The sequence below is a fragment of the Pristiophorus japonicus genome, chromosome 14, assembly GCF_044704955.1.
Source record: "Pristiophorus japonicus isolate sPriJap1 chromosome 14, sPriJap1.hap1, whole genome shotgun sequence".
NCBI classification, from domain to species: domain Eukaryota; kingdom Metazoa; phylum Chordata; class Chondrichthyes; family Pristiophoridae; genus Pristiophorus; species Pristiophorus japonicus.
Genome location: NC_091990.1, coordinates 179769672 through 179790641, shown reverse-complemented (window position 1 = coordinate 179790641; position 20970 = coordinate 179769672). Strand labels below are relative to the sequence as shown.

At 44.8% G+C, this 20970-nt stretch overlaps 1 protein-coding gene across 21 annotated transcripts in view; it reads right to left on the bottom strand.

Annotated features, from left to right (window-relative positions):
• The window catches only part of sox6 (SRY-box transcription factor 6), a 656189-nt gene that overhangs the window by 410975 nt on the left and 224244 nt on the right, over positions 1–20970 (bottom strand). For all 21 annotated transcript variants that reach the window (XM_070899905.1, XM_070899904.1, XM_070899902.1 and 18 more), the window contains one exon: positions 15855–16101. In XM_070899905.1, the coding sequence (XP_070756006.1) occupies positions 15855–16097 (243 nt within the window). In that variant the 5' untranslated portion in view covers positions 16098–16101. The remainder of the gene's footprint in view (positions 1–15854; positions 16102–20970) is intronic.

Sequence of the window (20970 nt, the reverse complement as noted above, 5' to 3'; positions counted from 1 at the left end):
TTTCCCCATACCCAGTTCTCACCTTGACACAATAACACATGTAGGGGCTCTAAGAGTGCTTAACCCTGGTAGGAAGTTACCAAAATAGTTGAGTCGTCCCAGGAACGACCGCAGCTCCGTGACGTTCTGTTGCCTGGGCGCGTTCCTGATAGCCTCTGCCTTGGCATCTGTGGGCCAAATGCCATCCGCCGCGATCTTTCTCCCCAAAAACTCCACTTCTGTTCCCATGAAGATGCATTTCGACCTCTTCAGCCGCAGCCCTACGCGATCCAGTCGCTGGAGGACCTCCTCCAGGTTTTGTAGGTGCTCGTCGGTGTCCCGACCCGTGACCAATGTGTCATCCTGAAAAGCTACCGTGCGTGGTACCGACTTGAGGAGGCTCTCCATGTTTCTCTGGAACATCGCTGCAGCCGACCGAATTCCAAATGGGCATCTGTTGTAGATGAACAATCACTTGTGCGTGTTGATGCAGGTGAGGCCCTTCGAAGACTCCTCCAGCTCCTGCATCATGTAGGCTGAAGTCAGGTCGAGCTTGGTGAACGTCTTGCCTCCTGCCAGCGTCGCAAATACGTCATCTGCCTTAGGTAGCGGGTGTTGGTCCTGTAGCGAGAAACGATTATTAGTTACTTTATAATCGCCGCAAATCCTGACCATGCCATCACTTTTGAGTACTGGAACAATCGGACTGGCCCACTCGCTGAATTCCACTGGGGAGATGATGCCCTCGCGTTACAGCCTGTCCAACTCGATTTCCACTCTCTCCCTCATCATGTGAGGTACCGCTCGCGCCTTGTGGTGAATGGGTCGTGCCTCTGGGACCAAGTGGATCCGCACCTTCGCCCTGGAAAAGTTTCCAATGCCTGGCTCAAAAAGGGAAGGAAATTTGTTAAGAACCTGCGTACATGAGGCCTCATCGACATGTGATAGCGCTCGGATGTCATCCCAGTTCCAGAGGATTTTGCCCAGCCAGCTCCTTCCAAGCAGTGTGGCGTCATCGCCCGGGACAATCCAGAGTGGCAGTTCGTGCACCGTGCCCTCGTAGGTGACCTTGACCATGGCACTGCCCAGGACAGTGAAAAGCTCTTTGGTGTACGTTCTCAGTTTCGTGTGGATGGGGCTCAGGGCTGGTCTGAGTGCCTTGTTGCACCACAGTCTCTCAAACATCTTTTTACTCATGATGGATTGGCTAGCGCCCGTGTCCAGTTCCATGGCTACGGGTAAGCCATTCAATTTCACGTTTAGCATTATAGCTGGACATTTCATCGAAAATGTGTGCAGCCCGTGTACTTCAGCATCTGCCTCCTTTCTCTGAGGCTCGAAATTGCTTTGATCCACCATGGACCGATCTTCCTCTGCCACGTGGTGGTTAGCATGTTTTGCAGAGCTTGCAGCTAGTCTGCAAGCTCATTAGAGGTGCCCCATTGTTCCACAGCTCTTGCAAACATATCCTTTGAAATGGCATGAATAGGCTGACTGGAAGCCTCCACAATGCCAACAAGGTATGAATTGCCTTGCATTCATTCTTTGTTACGGACTCTGAGTCATCTTGGTCACCTGAGGCCTGCTGGCAGTTGCAGACTCGTGGTTTCTGCCCTGTACATTTCTGCTCACAAACACAGTTCCAGTTAATTTATGAACATTGCTAGCACTTGTGTGCTGAGAGATTTGTTTGGTGTTATCACTGGTGGACATAAACGCCTGTGCTATCGCAATGGCCCAACTGAGGGTCGGTGTCTCTACAGTCAAAAATTTTCGTAGGGTGGTCTCGTAGCCAATACCCAGTACAAAAAAGTCTCTGAGCATTTGCTCCAGGTAGCCATCAAACTCACATTGTCCTGCAAGTCGCCTTAGCTCGGCAATATAGCTCGCCACCTCCTGACCTTCAGATCGCTGGCACGTGTAGAACCGATACCTCACCATCAGAACGCTCTCCCTCAGGTTAAGATGCTCCCGAACCAGTGTACACAGCTCCTCCTATTTGGGTTTCACCGGAGCCAGAAGATTCTTCATGAGGCTGTAGGTCGGTGTCTTTGACGAGGACCGCTCTCCTTTTTGCAGCGCTTCCTTCTCCGTCCAGCTCGTTGGCTACAAAGTACTGGTCTAGCCGTTCGACATAGGCTACGCAGTCCTCACCCTCCGAGAATTTCTCCAGGATGCCCACAGTTTGCTGCATCTTTGCGTTGGATTCGTATACTTGTCGCCAGTTATTGTGTTCCTAACACAGATGAGACTGTACAGAGGGAGGTTAAAGTAACAGTGACCTCAGTCTTTACTAAGACACTCCAGCGTGAGGAACAGGCTTTAGGGGCCGGCTTATACACAGTGCTCCCAAGGGATGCTGGGATCCCTTGGGACTTCAGGGGATGCACTCCCTGGTGGCGGAAAATGGGAGTGCATGCTTTACAGATACACATCAAATCTTAACATGAGTTCTTAGGTGGCTGTGCAGTCCAATACAAGAACCACAGTCTCTGTCACAGCTGGGACAGATAGTCATTGAGGGAAGGGGTGGGTGGGACTGGTTTGCCGCACGCTCTTTCCGCTGTCTGTGCTTGATTTCTGCACGCTCTCGGTGATGAGACTCGAGGTGCTCAGCGCCCTCTCGGATGCACTTTCTCTACTTAGGGTGGTCTCTGGCCAGGGACTCCCAGGTGTCTTCGGGGATGTTGCACTTTATCAGGGCGGCTTTGAGGGTGTCCCTGTAACATTTCCACTGCCCAGCTTTGGCTCGTTTGCTGTGAAGGAGTTCCAAGTAGAGCGCTTGCTTTGGGAGTCTCGTGTCTGGCATGCGAACAGTGTGGCCTGCCCAGCGGTGCTGATCAAGTGTGGTCAGTGCTTCGATGCTGGGGATGTTGGCCTGGTCAAGGACGCTAATGTTAGTGTCCTCCCAGGGGATTTGTAGGATCTTGCGGCGACATCGTTAGTGGTATTTCTCCAGCGACTTGAGGTGTCTGCTGTACATGGTCCATGTTTCTGAGCCATACAGGAGGGCGGATATTACTACAGTCCTGCAGACCATGAGCTTGGTGAAAGTTTTGAGGGCCTGGTTTTCAAACACTCTTTTCCTCAAGCAGCCGAAGACTGCACTGGCGCACTGGAGGCGGTGTTGGATCTCGTCGTCAATGCCTGCTCTTGTTGATAGGAGGCTCCCGAGATATGGGAAATGGTCCACGTTGTCCAGGGCCGCGCCGTGGATCTTGATGACTGGGGGACAGCGCTGTGCAGTAAGGACAGGCTGGTTGAGGATCTTTGTCTTGCTGATGTTTAGTGTAAGGCCCATGCTTTCGTATGCCTCAGTCTATGTCCTGGAGTTCAGCCTCTGTATGTGCGCAGACACTGACGTCGTCCGCATACTGTAGCTCGACGACAGAGGTTGGGGTGGTCTTGGACCTGGCCTGGAGACGGCGTCGGTTGAACAGCTTCCCACTGGTTCTGTAGTTTATTTCCACTCCAGGGGGGAGCTTGTCGACTGTGAGGTGGAGCATGGCAGCGAGGAAGGTTGACATGATTAGACTACAGTGATACCTTACCACATGACTAGACTACAATATATTGAACCACATGACCAGACTACAATGATACCGTGCCACATGACTAGACTATAATAATGGCCCGGAAATCCCAGTTTCTCCCTCCCGTGGGCGTTCGACTGGATTCTAGAAAAAAGAAGCACACCTACCTGAAGCTGCTGCACCCACGGGCAATCCCCGTCCGGAGGCCTCTCCTGACTGCGCGTTGCAGCGCGTGTACGTCGGGACCTGCGCAGGCCTGGAGCTGGAGTCACATGGCTGTGGACAGCCAATCAGGTATAGTATATTTTCATTTATATTAATAGGAGTTTCGTAAGGCTGATACTCCTTCTACTATGTATGAGAAACACCCCCAAACACCTAAACACTACATAAAACATTAACAAAAACACCTCACATAAATACACCATTGAAATTAATGTTGATAGAAATGTTTATGAAAAAAAAATATTTGCTGATTTTTTTAAAAGTTTTAATTATTGTTTAAAATAAAATTACCTGAGTGGGCAGGGTTTTTAACATAAATATGTATTTTTAAATGTTATTTTAATATGGTTTTGATATGTTTTTAAACTCTTACGCTGGTAAAACTAGGCTATGCGCCTGCTTTTACTTGGTGCAAGAGTTTTAAGGACATTCACTGGGCAAGAGATGGGCAAATAGCCCAATGTCTGCTGTGGGAATGTCCTGCCGAGATTTGTGCAATCTGTTAAGCCAGAAACTTGACAGATCGGAAAAAACGATTTTCAGCGCATGAGTATTGCACGCCAAAAAACGGGTTTACCGGTGCCTGCCTGGGCCGCAGAAACTCCGTATGGACCTGGGGAGGCCGCAATTTCTGGGCCAATATTTGTATCACATGACTAGACGACACTGATACCGTATCACATGACTAGACTACAATGATACCGTACCACATGACTCGACTACAATGATACCGTATCACATGACTAGACTACAATGATACCGTACCACATGACTCGACTACAATGATACCGTATCACATGACTAGACTACAATGATACCGTATCACATGACTCGACTACAATGATACCGTACCACATGACTCGACTACAATGATACCGTATCACATGACTAGACTACAATGATACCGTACCACATGACTCGACTACAATGATACCGTACCACATGACTCGACTACAATGATACCGTATCACATGACTCGACTACAATGATATTGTATCACATGACTCGACTACAATGATACCGTATCACATGACTCGACTACAATGATATTGTATCACATGACTCGACTACAATGATACCGTATCACATGACTCGACTACAATGATACCGTACCACATGACTCGACTACAATGATACCGTATCACATGACTAGACTGCAATGATACCGTACCACATGACTCGACTACAATGATACCGTATCACATGACTCGACTACAATGATATTGTATCACATGACTCGACTACAATGGTATTGCGCCACATGACCAGACTACAATGATACCGTACCACATCACAATTTTAAAAAAAGAAAGACTTGCATTTATATAGCGCCTTTCGTGACCACCAGATATCCCATAGCGCTTTACAGCCAATGAAGTACTTTTTGAAGTGTCGTCACTTTTGTAATGTTGGAAACATAGCAGCCAATTTGCATGCAGCAAGCTCCCACAAACAGCAATATGATAATGACCAGATAATCTTTTTTAGTGATGTTGATTGAGCAACAAATATTGGTCAGGACATCACGGATAACTCCCCTGCTTTTCTTCCAAATAATGCCATGGGATCTTTTACATCCACCTGAGAGAGAGATGGGGCCTCGGTTTAACGTCTCATCTGAAATTACTGTGATATCATACCAAGTGACTGGATCACTGGAGCTTACAACTGCTGTGATGCATTACCATGTGACTGGACTACAGTGATACCATATAGCATAACTGAACTACAGCAATGTACTAGGTGATCTTAATCACAGTAACATTGTACCACGTGACCTAAACTGCAGAGAGTCTGTGCTATTTGACCTAAACCACAGTAATCTTGAGTTTTATTCCAGCACAGATTGCAAGGAAATGTTCAGCACTGCAAGTACAATAAATGAGCATGCTCTTCGTCGGGCTAAACTGTTACATATTCTTCCACGTCCTTTCTTTCCCTCATTGTACACAGACTTCTTACTCTGGATGCTCAGAAACAGAAAACATTCCATTTCAAGCATGAATACCCCTAACATTCATGAGCAAAGAAATACAAAAAAAAGTTTAAAAATCTGAAATTTACAGAAGCAAGTTCCCCCTCTTGCTCCCAAACCAAGATGTAAATGTATAACTCATTCAGTTTAGAAGAATGAGAGGTGATCTCATTGAAATATACAACATTCTTACAGTGCTTGACAGGGTAGACGCAGGGAGGATGTTTCTCCCTGACTGGGGAGTCTAGAGCCAGGGGTCACGGTCTCAGACTAAGAGGTCGGCCATTTAGGACTTAGCTGAGGAGAAACTTCTTCAATTAGAGGGTGGTGAATCTTTGGAATTCTCTACTCCAGAGGGCTGTGGAGGCTCCGTCTTTGAGTATATTCAAGACAGAGATCGGTAGATTTTTGGATATTAAGGGAATCAAGGGATATGGGGATAGTGCAGGAAAGTGGAGTTGAAGTAGAAAATCAGCCATGATGTTATTAAATGGTGGAGCAGACTCGAGGGGCTGAATGGCCTACTCCTGCCCCTGATTCTTATGTTCATACCTGTCGTGTACTACCTCACCTTCGTGAACATTTATGTCCCATTGTCTTCTGACTGACTCCCCTATACGTACCTAAAATCATCTAACAATATCAAAATTCAGCAGCTACTCTTATAACACAATATTTTTATGCAGAACGCTCAATATGGCTTTGTCACAGACATTTTTCCCCTTTCCCTGAACTCCAATCCTCATCGCTGGCACAGGACAACAATATATCAAAGAAAATAGGATGGAGTTAGAAAACCAAAGGATGAAAGGAAACCAGCCTGTGCTTTTTCTTTTCCTTAATTCAAGCACATCTGAATGAAACAAGGAGTAACGTGTTCAGAGGGAGCTCTAAAGATGCAAATGGTTAAGTTCTCTGTAGATTTGTATATTTTAGACATAAGTGACAAGAGTGAGAATACTTGCATATTGATTATTGCACTATGACAGCTCCTCAGAATCAACAATGCACGCTTTGTTAGGTTGTGAATGCCATTTGTTTTCCGAACCTGCGGGAGACTTTCAGCTTTGCCTTTGATCAGTAAGTCGGTGTCTCTGAGGACCACTTGAGTCTCGCTGCTTTTATTTATCTCTATGACATTAATAATGCAATTGAGACTGAAGCACGTGAAGTCAGATCATCAATTTCACCCACACTATCGGAAGACGGGCATGTAAATTATGCAACCAGATAGGACTATATTTACTGAATGATTTATACATTTTACACCTTGGCTTGGGGGCTTAAGGGGGAACTTGCTTCTGTAAATTTCAGATTTCAAAACTTTTTTTTTGTGTTTCTTTGCTCATGAAAGTTAGGGATGTGCATGCTTGAAATGGAATGTTTTCTGTTTTTGAGCATCCAGGGTCAGCATCAAGCACTCCCAACTCTAGCAAAGCTCCTTCTACGCAGCCCAATGAGGTGCCCTCGCCTTAATCTCAGAAAAGCACCCATCTCAAAACTGTGGAGCTGCTTGCTTCCTTCCACCTCCCCTTCCTCCTATAATCTACAGGCTTTTCACTTCCAAGCCTGGCGTTATCTAACCTTACTCCTTGGTTTTACTTGGCATTCAACATTCAAACTCGGCAATGAGCTGGATTATAGGCCACGGCCCTACACTTGGGGTTCTTTATTCAAAGAAATTAACACCGTGAAGTTAAATAAAATGGCACTCACCCATTCCCACTGCACAGAGTGACTAGAAAAATCAGAGCCTGCCAAAAATATATCAGATCCAGTAAAACCTTTACATCTTTCATACTACTATTGTACATTAATATATAGGATTTTTATGAATTCAAATAAAAGTTAACATTTATGATTAAAAGCATCAATACTGAGCCATTTCTCAGTTCATTTCCATACATAAAATCTAACTGGCACCAACTTACGTACATCAAAGCCATGCTGAGGCACAATATCTTGTGTTGAGCATGTTTATGGAAGTTCAGATTTGCTCAGGATCTTTACTTTCTCTCCCCCACCCTCTAGAATGCTGGTTGAATTCAATTAAATTAAAGGAGACAAGGTTATTCTTGAAGCAGTCATCCTGTTTTCAGATGTCTGCCGAAAATAAAATACTTAGCAGATTTAAATAGGAAATTTCAATGATCTGTACTGGAGCTTGTTACTCAGGCTGGGATATGTCAGGAGGCAATATCCCTGTGACATGTATGCTCAACTGATGGGGGGGCTGTTGCAGGATGCCTCTCCTCTCCACAAATCAAAACTTTAATAATATTAAATTCAACAGGGCCTACCATAATAAATCAATCTTCAACAAAAAAAATGATTCTGTTTCAGAGACATTGCTGTCAAAAGTCGGCCAAACTGACCAGGTTCTAAACAGAAAAGATCTTTGACAATCGTAAAAAAGATCAATTTGGCAGACTTTTCTTTAAAAAGCTGTTACTGGAGAGCTGTTCTCTTGTTGGTTTTGGTCTCAGCAGAATTCCGAATACTGCAATCCTCGCACCATTAGCCTGTCCATTGAAAACAAGATGTGGGCCAGACCTCTCGCTGCCCACCGGGTGTCGCTCACCTGCAACCTGACCCTCCTCACAGGCCACACTCGTCACAGTGACAGAAACGTTAGGTTCACTGTCGGGGAAAGTCTCCCGCTTGTTATTTTTGGTGGAATTGTGAATGCATTCTTTCAGAATTCATTTGCGGTTTCACAACAAAATAGCAAATATGGGAAATATTCTTGCAAAGTTTACAGTGTTGCTAACGCATGGTGACCAGTGGAATTCTTATCTTAGACTGCTTCATCGCATTTGCTGATCTGGAAGAGGTGAGCAGGGTACTGGCTGGGTTGCAAGGTGCAACTACAACACAATTACAATTGCAACGGATAGAATTTGGAGGTGGTGGAGTGGGGGGGAGGCAGATTTTTGAGCAATGTGATGGCTCAGTCAGTAGGAGCCATAGCCCCGTCAGTAGCTGAGCCCATACGGTCAGGAGAATCCCAGGTTTGATCCCCCAGTCTGTGCTGAGTTAGCTGAGGTCAAGCAAGCCAACAGAAGGAGACTGCAATTGGCCTCAGCTCCCCAGGTAGGGGAGTCAACCAAGCTGGAAAGTGTGAGTGGCAGGTGAGGACAGGAGTCATCGTCATAGACAGTCCCTCGGAATCGAGGGAAATCTTGTTTCCACTCTCAAAGTGAGCTCCTTGGTGGCTGAACAGTCCAATATGAGAGCCACACACCCTGTTACAGGTGGGACAGACATTCGTCGAAGGAAGGGGTGGGTAGGGCTGGTGTGCCGCGCGCTCCTTCCGCTGTCTGCGCTTGACCTCTTCACGCTCTTTGTGTTGAAACATAGAAAACAGGTGCAAGATTCGGCCATTCGGCCCTTCGAGCCTGCACCACCATTCAATATGATCATGGCTGATCATGCAACTTCAGTACCCCATTCCTGCTTTCTCTCCATACCCCTTGATCCCTTTAGCCGTAAGGGCCACATCTAACTCCCTTTTGAATATATCTAACGAACTGGGCTCAACAACTTTCTGTGGTAGAGAATTCCACAGGTTCATAATTCTCTGAGTGAAGAAGTTTCTCCTCATCTCGGTCCTAAATGGCTTACCCCTTATCCTTAGACTGTGACCCCTGGTTCTGGACTTCCCCAACATTGGGAACATTTTTCCTGCATCTAACCTGTCCAATCCCGTCAGAATTTTATATGTTTCTACGAGATCCCCTTTCATTCTTCTAAATTCTAGTGAATATATGCCTAGTTGATCCAGTCTTTCTTCATAGGTCAGTCCTGCCATCTCGGGAATCAGTCTGGTGAATCTTCGCTGCACTCCCTCAATAGCAAGAATGTCCTTCCTCAGATTAGGAGACCAAAATTGCACACAATACTCAAGGTGTGGTCTCACCAAGGCCCTGCACAACTGCAGTGACACCTCCCTGCTCCTATACTCAAATCCCCTTGCTTTAAGGCCAGTATGCCATTTGTTTTCTTTACTGCCTGCTGTACCTGCATGCCTACCTTCAATGACTGATGTACCATGACACCCAGGTCTCGTTACACCTCCCCTTTTAATAATCTGTCACCATTTAGATAATAATCTGCCTTCCTGTTTTTGCCACCAAAATGGGTAACCTCACACTTATCTACATTATTCTGTATCTGCCATGCATTTGCCGATTCACCTAACCTGTCCAAGTCCCCCTGCAGCGTCCTCGCTTCGTCCTCGCAGCTCGCACTGCCACCCAGCTTAGTGTCATCTGCAAACTTGGAGATATTACTTTCAATTCCTTCGTCTAAATCATTCATGTATATTGTAAATAGCTGGGGTCCCAGCACTGAACCCTACTAGTCACTGCCTGCCATTCTGAAAAGGACCCGCTTATTCCCACTCTTTGCTTCCTGTCTGCCAACCAGTTTTCTATCCACGTCAATACATTACCCCCAATACCATGTGCCTTAATTTTGCACACTAATCTCTCATGTGGGACCTTGTCAAAAGCCTCTTGAAATTCCAAATACTCCACATCCACTGGTTCTCCCTTATCCACTCTACTAGTTATATCCTCAAAAAACTCTAGAAGATTTGTCAAGCATGATTTCCCTTTCATAAATCCATGCTGACTTGAACCAATCCTGTCACTGTTCCAAATGTACTGCTATTACATCTTTAATAAATTGATTCCAACATTTTCCCCACCACCAGACTCGAAGACCTCTCCCGGATGCATTTTCTCCACCTCGGACGTTCTTTGGCCAGGGTCTCCCAGGTGTCAATGGTGATGTCACACTTTACCAGGGAGGCTTTGAGGGTGGTCCTTGTAATGTTTCTGCTGCCCACCTTTGGCTCGTTTGCCATGAAGGAGCTCCACATAAAGCATTTGCTTTGGGAGTCTCGTATCTGGCATGTGAACTATGTGGCTTGGCCAGCGAAGCTGATCGAGTGTGGTCAGTGCTTCAATGCTGGGGATGTTAGCCTGGACGAGGACACTGATGTTGGTGCAACTGTCCTCCCAGGGAATTTGCAGGATCCACCAGGAGTAGCTTCAGCTGGGATGCCCCGACTGTCACAGGCAGGAGAAAACAAATTAGAAGGAAAGGGTTTTTTTTTAAATGGAGCACAACAGATTTTTTTAAATCTTTCCTTAAAGTAAAATACTTTCCAGAGAAATCAGGATACAATGCATCATTTATAAAAATCAATCCTTTATCATCTGGGCAGTGAAAGAGAATAATTCTGTGATCGAAGGGTAAATTTGGCACAGCTTGCTATAGCCCTCTCCCCGACTCATGCTCCCATCAACAAAGCCGTGCTCCAGGTGAGAGTCTGATGATGAGGCTGTAGTATTATAGGCTTGTCTCCACTCGCGTTCATGTCTAGCGAGGCTGGGTTCCCGGGGTGGGTGGAGGAGCAAGTCTTCACTGTTTTAGCCGTATTTCTGACTCTCATTCCCATCTCGTAAGGCTGAATATGCCCTGTTTATATTTTCAGGTTTATATTGATAATCCGGTTTCATTTACATCTATTCAAACTTCATACTGACTGTCATTGTATTCAGCTTCTAGGTGAAAATCCCTCGTCACAAATGTGTTGGTGACTGGCACGGTAAACAATCATTTGTTAGAATTGGTGTATAGTGGGTAAGAATACTAAATAAGATACCAGATAGAATAAAATGCCCAGGTGGGGTAGGCTGGCGGGAATGTCCCTGCGATATAGTTTCTTGAATCCTGCAGGAAGGCTCACAGAACATGCAAACTGCTGTTTAATGTGTTCTGTGGTAAAGCCCAGTCTAAACTGTGGGCTGTGCGATATCTGGGGCAGTTTGCTCCCAGCAGCAATGTGACCAAGCTGGGTAGGTGTGACAATCATCAAACTAAGCAATAAAGCCAAAAGAAACGGCTGCTGACAATGGGCTTTTGAAACACAATTGTAGCAATATTGGGGCAGTGTATTGGCAGCTCTGCTCCACATCCAATTGATGGAACAAAGTGTGGAGGAAGCTTTCCATTTCACTTAGCCAAAGCAATGTCTCACTTGGGAATGCTCAATTGCATAAAGAGATGTTGCACTGCATTTAATCTGTGCCGTGCCTATAAGTACATAATAGAGCAGCATAGGAGTCTTGCCCTGCATCTGGCTGACACTACAGTCAACCTGGGAGTACTTGATGCGGTAGAGTAAAGAAAGCTTTATCCTCCACCTAACTGTGCAATAACTGATAACCTTGGAATGCTCAATACTAACATTGGTGAAAGAAATGTTCCATTCCTCAACATTGAAATCCTCCCCAGAATGAGCAGAAAGCTCTCCCAAAAATATATCAGAAAGAAAGAAATATTATAATTTTGCTAATCAGTGGGACCCACAATGAACAATGTCCTCAATTTAATCCTTTTCAAGTTAGAATACACTGAAATAGACAGAATGCAATTCCCCAAATGTGCCCATAGGTAACCTCAAAACTCTTGTGTCATTTTTATATGAAGACTTTGTTCCCTAATTGCTCGGCAATATCAACTAGATGTGATTCTAAACTGCTACCTTGCTACCTGATATTGAGACCTGGGGTTAGGAGAACTTATAAAAAGACTTGCATTTATATAGCGCTTTTCATGATCACCGGACGTCTCAAAGCGCTGTACAGCCAATGATGTACTTTTGGAGTGTAGTCACTGTTGTAATGTGAGAAACGCAGCAGCCAATTTGCACACAGCAAGCTCCCACAAACAGCATTGTGATAATGACCAGATAATCTGTTTTTGTTATGTTGATGAGGGATAAATATTGGCCAGGACACCGGGGATAACTCCCTTGCTCTTCTTCAAAGTAGAGCCATGGGATCTTTTACGTCCACCCGAGAGAGCAGACATCAGTTTAACATCTCATCTGAAAGACGGCACCTCCGACAATGCAGCGCTCTCTCAGCACTGCACTGGAGTGTCAGCATAGATTTGTGTGCTCAAGTCCCTGGAGTGGGACTTGAACCCACAACCTTCTGACTCAGAGGTGAATGTGCTACCCACTGAGCCACAGCTGACCACTAAATCATTGCCCATACCACTGCTCTTGGCTAAAAGTTAAAACCAAATGTCCCTTTTCCCCTGTTTCTGTGACTGTCTGTCACTCACACTAACTCAGTCTCCCTCTCTTCCACTTTTCCTGTCTCATTTTTTTTCCACTATCCTACAGAATGGCTCACACACACATTCCCGCATTCTCATCTCTGCAGAGTGAAGACGCCGGCTGATTTTCCACTCCTCAGCGCAGCGATGCGGAGGACAATTTTAGTGGCCTTTAATAAAATAAATGGAAAAGGCAGAAGTAAAGAACCCTGGTGCTGATGTGATGTAAAAGAGCAAAGTTGTTCTTGTTTCTGGAGTTGCTGATCTATGTAAAATTATTCTGCCCTTTTTTGCAGTTTCTGATCGACATCAACCTGTATTTTTTTTTTGCAGTTTTATTTCTCACCAACGTTGATTGCTTGTGGAAGAATAGCAAGTCCAATTATCCCCATGGATCTGACTATCACTATCTTTTTTGACCAAAGCCATTTTGGCAGGTGGTCTCTCACAGCTTGGTTAAATAGAGATCGGCCCAAGCACAGGCCTAGGCAGTGGAGCTGTGGCAGACAGGATCAGTTTCATAGCAAGAACAACTCGCATTTATATAATGCCTTTAATGTAGTAAAACATCCGAGGGTGCGTCACAGGAGAGTTATCAAATAAAATTTGACACACCGTGACGAGAAAGGGAAGGGAGTGAGAAAGAGAGCAGAGAGCATTCAGAGCTAGGACTGGAAGGTGTGGGGAATATAATAATGAGTACGTGTGTACTTTTGATCTACGACGCATGTGATATTCAAGTTGGCATTCGGAAGTATGGCTGGGATAAGATGGTGGGGTACTTGCGGGATGGTGTGTATTATTGATCTTTCAGGGATGATATAGTCTCAAGCTAGGATGGGATGTTTATGGCTAAATTTGTAATGCTTTTCTGAATAATTGAACTTCTTGTGTGTTACTTATATTGTGAAGCTTATTTTTAGGGGAGTGCAGCAAGGTGAGTGAGGGAGTGTCACAACACCTATATGACACTGAAACCTTTTCAATAATGTCCGTTGGTGTGAGTGAACCAATCAAGAATATCACCACAGAGCTGGTTCGGGAATTTCATTGGTTTCTGGTGACATGGTTATGCGATCTGATTGTTCCAGGTTCGAAGCATCTCGGGCTAGAATTTCCACTTCATTACCGCCGGTTTTCTCAGCGGTACTGCTCGTTTTCGGCCAAAGACCACCCGGCGGAAATTTCCACTCCATTTCACAAAGAGTTCCGCCGGCGGTTTCGAAATACCGCTGGGGAGCGGACCGCCGGCGTACACCACCGAAAAAACCGCTACCGCCCAAGTTTGGGCTCAGCGGTGACCCTTAGGTAAGATTGAAAAAACTGCCCATGAAAAGCAGCCGGAGCTGGGCGATAGGTAAGTAGCCGGCAAAAAAAGGCAAGTTAAAGTGTTTTTTATAATTCTTTTAAAATTCTTTTACAACGATTAAGTTAAAAAGGGTCTTGAGAATGTTTTCTGATTTTTTAATTTTTTGTTTCTTGGAAAAAATATTTTTTGCGTTTTCCCCCCCTCCCTAGGCCCAACCGCAGCCTTGGTCTAAATTTGAGTAATTACTGCCCATTTTGATTAAGAACCACACAATTTGCCCAGGGTCGAGTTTAACCGCCGAGAATCTGTGCGTAAGATCCACGTTCTCGTTGGGCGGTATTTTCTCCTTTTTCGGTGCAATTTTTCGCCGGAGTTAGTTTAAGAATCTTAGCGATCTTTTTGGGCGGCAATCTGGCAGTGGCGAGTTATATGGAAATTCTACCCCGATTGGTTAAACTGGCAAGTTGAAGGAGGCAGTTATTTCTGGGATCCAATTGGTTAACGTTCTGATATGTGATTGGTGAAAGGAAAAGGACTCTGGAACACTCCGACACTGCAATGTTACATTTTTTTTTAAATGTTCGTTCATGGGATGTGGGTGTCGCTGGCAAGACCAGCATTTATTGCCCATCCAGATGGGTTTTACAATAATACGATAATTTCATGGTCACCATTACTGGCACGAGCTTTTGTTAAATTCCAGATTTATTCAATTACCTGAATTTAAATTCCCCAGCTGCCATGGTGGGATTTGAATTCAGTTCCCTGGATCATTAGTCCAGGCCTCTGGATTACTAGTCCAGTAACAAAACCACCATGTTCCTGATCATTTACAGATACAACATACATTTTATCTTCTTTTTTAGTAAAAAGAATTGCACCATATCCTGAGCCAAAGAAGCAGACTTGTTAAATCACTAGGTGGGGAAAGATCAATTTATGAGTTAAGTAATAAAATACATAAAACTAACTGCGCTACTCATTTTATAATGACTTCTGCTCACTGTAGTATTAAGGAGGCAGTCAATAAATATCTGAAATTCTAGGATTTGGCTTCTTCTAAGGTGTAGGGTTACACACTTTAAACTTTGGTAATTTAATATAACATAGGTATGTCTAATGTTTAAGGAAAGCTATCATTTACTTTATAAAACAACTCTTTGATAACTGTCTAAAGCATAAACTGCACATTCAGTCCTAATGGTTTTTTGATATGCAAATAAATCACAGCACCACGGTCAAACTTAATCATCAAGGTGCTATGTGCTGCGACCTGTGTGTGGATAAAGTGAATGTGAAGTGTAACGGGAAATTTCCTTTTCAGTGCCTTAGCCCTCAATCCTTGCCTTGATTCAGCCATTAAAGGCAATTGAGGTCCCAGAAGAAAATATACTGACAGAGGTGGTGGGTGGAGAATAAATGGGATATCCATCACCTGGTAGACTAGTAACTGGGAAGTATTGTGTTCCCTAGAATATTCCTGGTCTTTGGCTTTGCCTTTTATGAAGAGCTGAGTTCTAGAATACACCCTAGAGAAAGTTGTTCCACGCACATGGTACAATATCCGCGTCGCTGATAGGCTACGTGATCGAACCTACAGTAGGACTATTTGGAATGTCAAAGCATGGGAAACCCAAAGATCTTTGTAAAATCAAAGAGATTCTTAAATTGAGGACAGCCTGGGCCATGAACTTACCGCTCTGTGCTGGGTGGCAGCCATGTTTTCCCAATCACTGTCCGGTTGGAGGCTGCTGACAACAGGTGGTAGCTCCTCAGCGTGAGGTTTGTTGATTACTAGTGTGTGCAGGGGCAGGTGTGAGGCTGAGTGCTGGTCATTGAGCTCCACCCTTTCCCTCTCCCGCACCAATCGTTCCTGGACCATTGCTTCCTCTCCATCAGCAGAAGAAGCATACGGAGAGGCAGCTTGCTTGGAAGACATTCTGCTGTTGAACGCAAAGAAGATGGACACAGGTTCAATGATAATAACAAGAGTGCATTAATGCTTTGACAAAATAATTCCTCTTTGAAGCTTTCACAATGCATGCATTTACCAATATACATAACAGTTTGAATACAGAGTTGTTATTTCTAAGATTGGAAGTATGTTCAGCCATGGGATTCCCACACAACTGGAGAGGGGTGGAGAGGGGGGATGATGTTGAAGCATCCCGGCTGAGAGAAACAGAACGGTACACCCCGAAAATGTTCGGGAAATCGCTCACCGCCTCGTTCCCGCTGATGTTGGGACCGTCTCTATCTTCCCTCCGGCCTACCATTGGGTGGCTGGAGTGCCAGCCTGAGTCAGGCAGTAGGCTTTATTCATTCATGGGATGTGGGCATCGCTGGCAAGGCCAGCATTTATTGCACATCCCTAATTGCCTTTGAAATGGTGGTGGTGATCCACTTTGAACCACTGCAGTTTTTCCCTAGAGGTTTGATACAACTGAGTGACTTGTAGTGGTCAACCACATTGCTGTGGGCCTGCAGTCACATATAGGCCAGACTAGGTAAGGACGGCAGATTTCCTTCCCTGAAGGACATTAGTGAACAAATTTACGACAATCTGGTAGTTTCATGGTCACCACTACTGCTGCTAGCTTTTTATTCCAGATTTATTTAAATTCCACAACTGCTGTGGTGGGATTTGAACTCATGTTTAGGCCTCTGGATTACTAGCCCACTAACATAACCACTATGTTACCGGTCCTTTTGATTGTCCTATGACGTACATTACTGCCATATTAGGGAAATATTGGGTGGTGCGTGTGTTAAGTAAATTGTTAGCCTGTCTAAACACCTCATGTTCATTGCATTAGCAAGTCCTTGGTCCCAGGCGCAGTGTCCCAGCATCAGCTACCAGTCCAAGAGAGGCCAAGCTGGTAAGTTTTAATTTATTTGTTGTGGAACCACGAAGAGCAGGTCTGCTTCTTCGGGCTTCATGGAAAAAACCTGGACCACTACCACACCAAGTCCTTCCCCCTCCCCCCGCTTCCTGAGACTGGACCCTCCCTCCCACCCCTCCGCCGGAAGCCAGCCTGCTTCTCTGGGAGGCTCGATTACAGCTCGCAGCCTGCTGGCCCTATGTCAATCAAGCCAGGCCCTCAAAATAAACCAGGCCTCCCATCGGAACTGTTGGCCATCTGGCAGGCAGGCTCTGCCGCTCGGGAGTTGGGTGGAGGGGGGGGCGAGGATTCATTGCAACATGTTTCTCTGACATTGGATGGGATGTGAATGCCAAGCAGATAGCACTGGCCAAGCCTCCTCGAGTCACTTTTACACATCTGCTCGTGCCTGTCTCAACATCAAGATTGACCATGACCTGAAAACAAGGCCACCTGCCAGAGACTGGGAGGTAAGAGTGAAAACACAATGTCGCAAACTTGAACTTTTTAAAAAAGGAATATGAAGATTTTTTTTCCCGATTGGCAGCAAACCCTGTTTCTTTCCCCCATGGCTTCTCCAAGCAACACATCAGCCACACTTTGAGTATAGTTCAAAAGCCACACAAACCAGAACATCTCACACTTGCTGATCTCAAATGGAGCTGGAGTATTACAATGGATCTGAGGACCCCTGGCTAAAGAGGACAATGAAAAATCAGCTAAGCTTCCTGTCCCTTATTATTATCGTGACCCTCAATGGAAAGTATGTGTATGTGTGTGGATATCAGGTGAGCAAAGGATTGAATCTGTCTACAATGGCCTTACAGTAGAATAGCTTGCTGGACAAGCCCACATATGAAGATTGGCCATTTGGGCGAGGCGTTTGAGCACTTTTGATCCCTGTGGAACCCAGCATGAGTCAATGCCTTGAGAAGGGAAAATTGGAGGGAAAAAAAACCATAGTTTAAAAAATGAACATTAGGAGTATGCGAGCCAACAAAATCTGTCACTCATCAGGATGAGGGTTAATTCACTACTGGAGAATGGAACTTATTACGTTTTCCATCTGGCAACACTTTGATTCTGGCAGCAATACTAGTCATCCCTAAATTAGTGAAGAACTTATAAGGAGAACTGAAAATTGAGGATCCCACAGAATTTGCCAGCTCCGCAGTGAAAGCCACTCCAAAGCGTTTGGGTGTGCACAGCTTGTGCACATTTCACAAGGGATCGAAGTCTCCTCGCACAGCAGTACAGTCAAATGTCGATAAGCTGACTAAAAATCCATCCTGCACCATTTTCCAGCCGTGAGGGTGGGCAGACAAAGTGCTTCTTTACATCTATCACTGTCCATGTCAGCCAAGCACTAAGAGGTGTACTGCCTAGCTTAAGGTGATTCACCTTTCAAATTCTTTTCCATCCTCTCGGTGAGGAAGGACCGAGACTCTGCTCATGGTCTGATGTATAGATCATCTGGCTCATCAGTTGGTAAATGCACCACCTGGTAAGATGGGCCCTTCCCCATCCAAACCATCCGAAATAGATTCTCAGCCGTATGACTACAGGTCACAGGGGTCCCAGACTCAATCGCTGAGTGAGCTCATCTCAGTCTAGGCAGCAGCAGGAATTGACCTCAGTGAACCCTTATCAGGGAAAGGAGAGGAAAATTGCCAGATTTCCCACTCCTGATCACTTTAGCGTGACTCCTTTTGGATAGTGTAAGCACCCGTGAAACTTTATTCAGCACCAAGTCAAGCCAGGACAGGAAGAAATCGGGGGTGGAGATAAAGCTCACTGTGTGAGGCACTCTACATTGTCCCACGCAATAACTGAACATGTTAAGTGGCATTGCATCAAGTCACCAATGCAGCTTATTTCCTCACAATACAGTTGCAACCTCAAAGGAATGTTGGAAACAGAATGTCACTGAGCGAAGTTAACTAGATTTGTAACCCAATTTTTAAAAATGGAAAAGTCCTGCTGACAAAAGCACTTGCCCTTCAATAATCTTTGGAGTCAGTCTCTGCAAGCTAGTGGATCTGCTGTGTGTGGCTCAGTTCATTCCCTACTGTTGTTCACAGGGCAAATACAGGCCAGTGATGGAAAGTCATATTCCAGAGGGCTGTTTGATGTTAGTGATATAATCACCAGGGATTATATGACTCCCTCAAAATGGTAGGAAACAGCAGGGGTGCACCAGCAAAGTGAAAACCAGAGACTCAATCACTTAAAGTTCTGATGGAGAAAGACTGGATTTGATTACCAGTTATAATACACACACTGTTACATAGCCCTCTAGTTACTTGTACATTCTGACATGCAAGCATACAATGCACAACATTTAACCTATATTTGTTTATCCTTACAGACCTTTACAGACTCAATTGACAGAAAGTTTACTGAAGTGAGGAGCTTTTTAAGGGTCTGTATTAACCTACAATAGACAACTGGAGAATGAATTACGTATGCGTGAGAGAGGGAGAAAGAGAAAGAGAAAGAGAGAGAGAAAAAAGAAAGAAAGGGAAAAAGAAAGAAAGAGAGAGAGGGAGAGACTGACCCCAAAACAACTCTGAACCACATATACCTCTGCAAATCACTCCCGAGCCCCAATATTATATATAGTCCCAGTACTGGATGCAGGAGAGGTATCTTCAATAATATAACCTGCACTCCTGAAATATGTCTTTATCTCTCAATGCCACTGATATTGGCCAGCAATCAGTGTGCCTTAAGTTGCAAAAAAATCTATTCATCTAAATGGGAAATTGGGTAACTTATTTAAGTAACTATACCCGTTCCATCATGCATTCCTTTGGGTCTTGAAATTGACCCAAAACGCCAAAACTGAAATGTTCAGCTTAGTTTCTATGTAAATGAGAGGAAGCACAACATTTAAAGTTATATACTGGTCTTAATTAAACCTGGGATTGTGAAATGATAACTCTATTTTCTGGCTCCCAAATCTAATATTTGGTTTCATATTTTTCTGCCCTCCTCTCCTGAAGGAGCTGACTCTCGCTGCGCTGCAGTCCTCACAGCTGGGATAAGTTATCTCGCCCATGTATGACACTTAGTGCTGGCAGGCTATTTGACTATATGGGCATCACTGACAAGCCAGATTCTAAACTTCTTCAATGTCTACACACATGCTTTTGGAGCACTGAACTGCAATCGGTAGCAGGATATTATTTGATGATTTTGTTTACCCTAATGAATCCATAGGTACTAACGCCATACATGTCATTCTGGCAAACTAGCAAAAGCTGACATGACCTCAAAATATTTAGCAACTCCAAACCAGTCTGATTCTAGTCCTATGACATGTGGTTACATTGAAGGCACAGGCTTCCAATAACCTAACCGGCCAGTAAATTAAACATTCCTCTTCTGAATGTGCTCATATAGAAGATTGTGATTAAAATTGCAGAGATTTTCCTTCATTTTATGCACAGGAGTTGTTGGCTATTTTGACTATGTGTTAGTATTCTCTGTTGCTAAATGGATTGTTAACTTCCTCAGACAGTTTTCACAGTGACATGAAGCCATTCATCCTGCCCACACCAGTTTGTCCTGGCGCTGTTCAGATTCTGACACCCAGTTAATACTGATATTCTCACTCTCTCCCCTTATCTCACAGTGACATTCTTGTCGCTCTATTTCACCCACCCATGGTGGCACTCTTTCTTTCTTTGCCAATTTCATGCTAGTATTCTTTTTTCTCCTCTCAAAACACCTATTTAGAGCATGTAATAATTTTCAATCCCCAAGAGCACTATCTGAGAGTATTGCTAAGAGGAGGAGCAAGGAGTGGCCCCGAGGGGAAAGCCAGAAACAGTGCTATGGGAAGGAATCAGGAGTGGCACTTGTGGGGGAACGAGAAGCAACGTCAAGGGGAGGAGCCGGGAGTGCCAATAATAGGGGAACAATGCC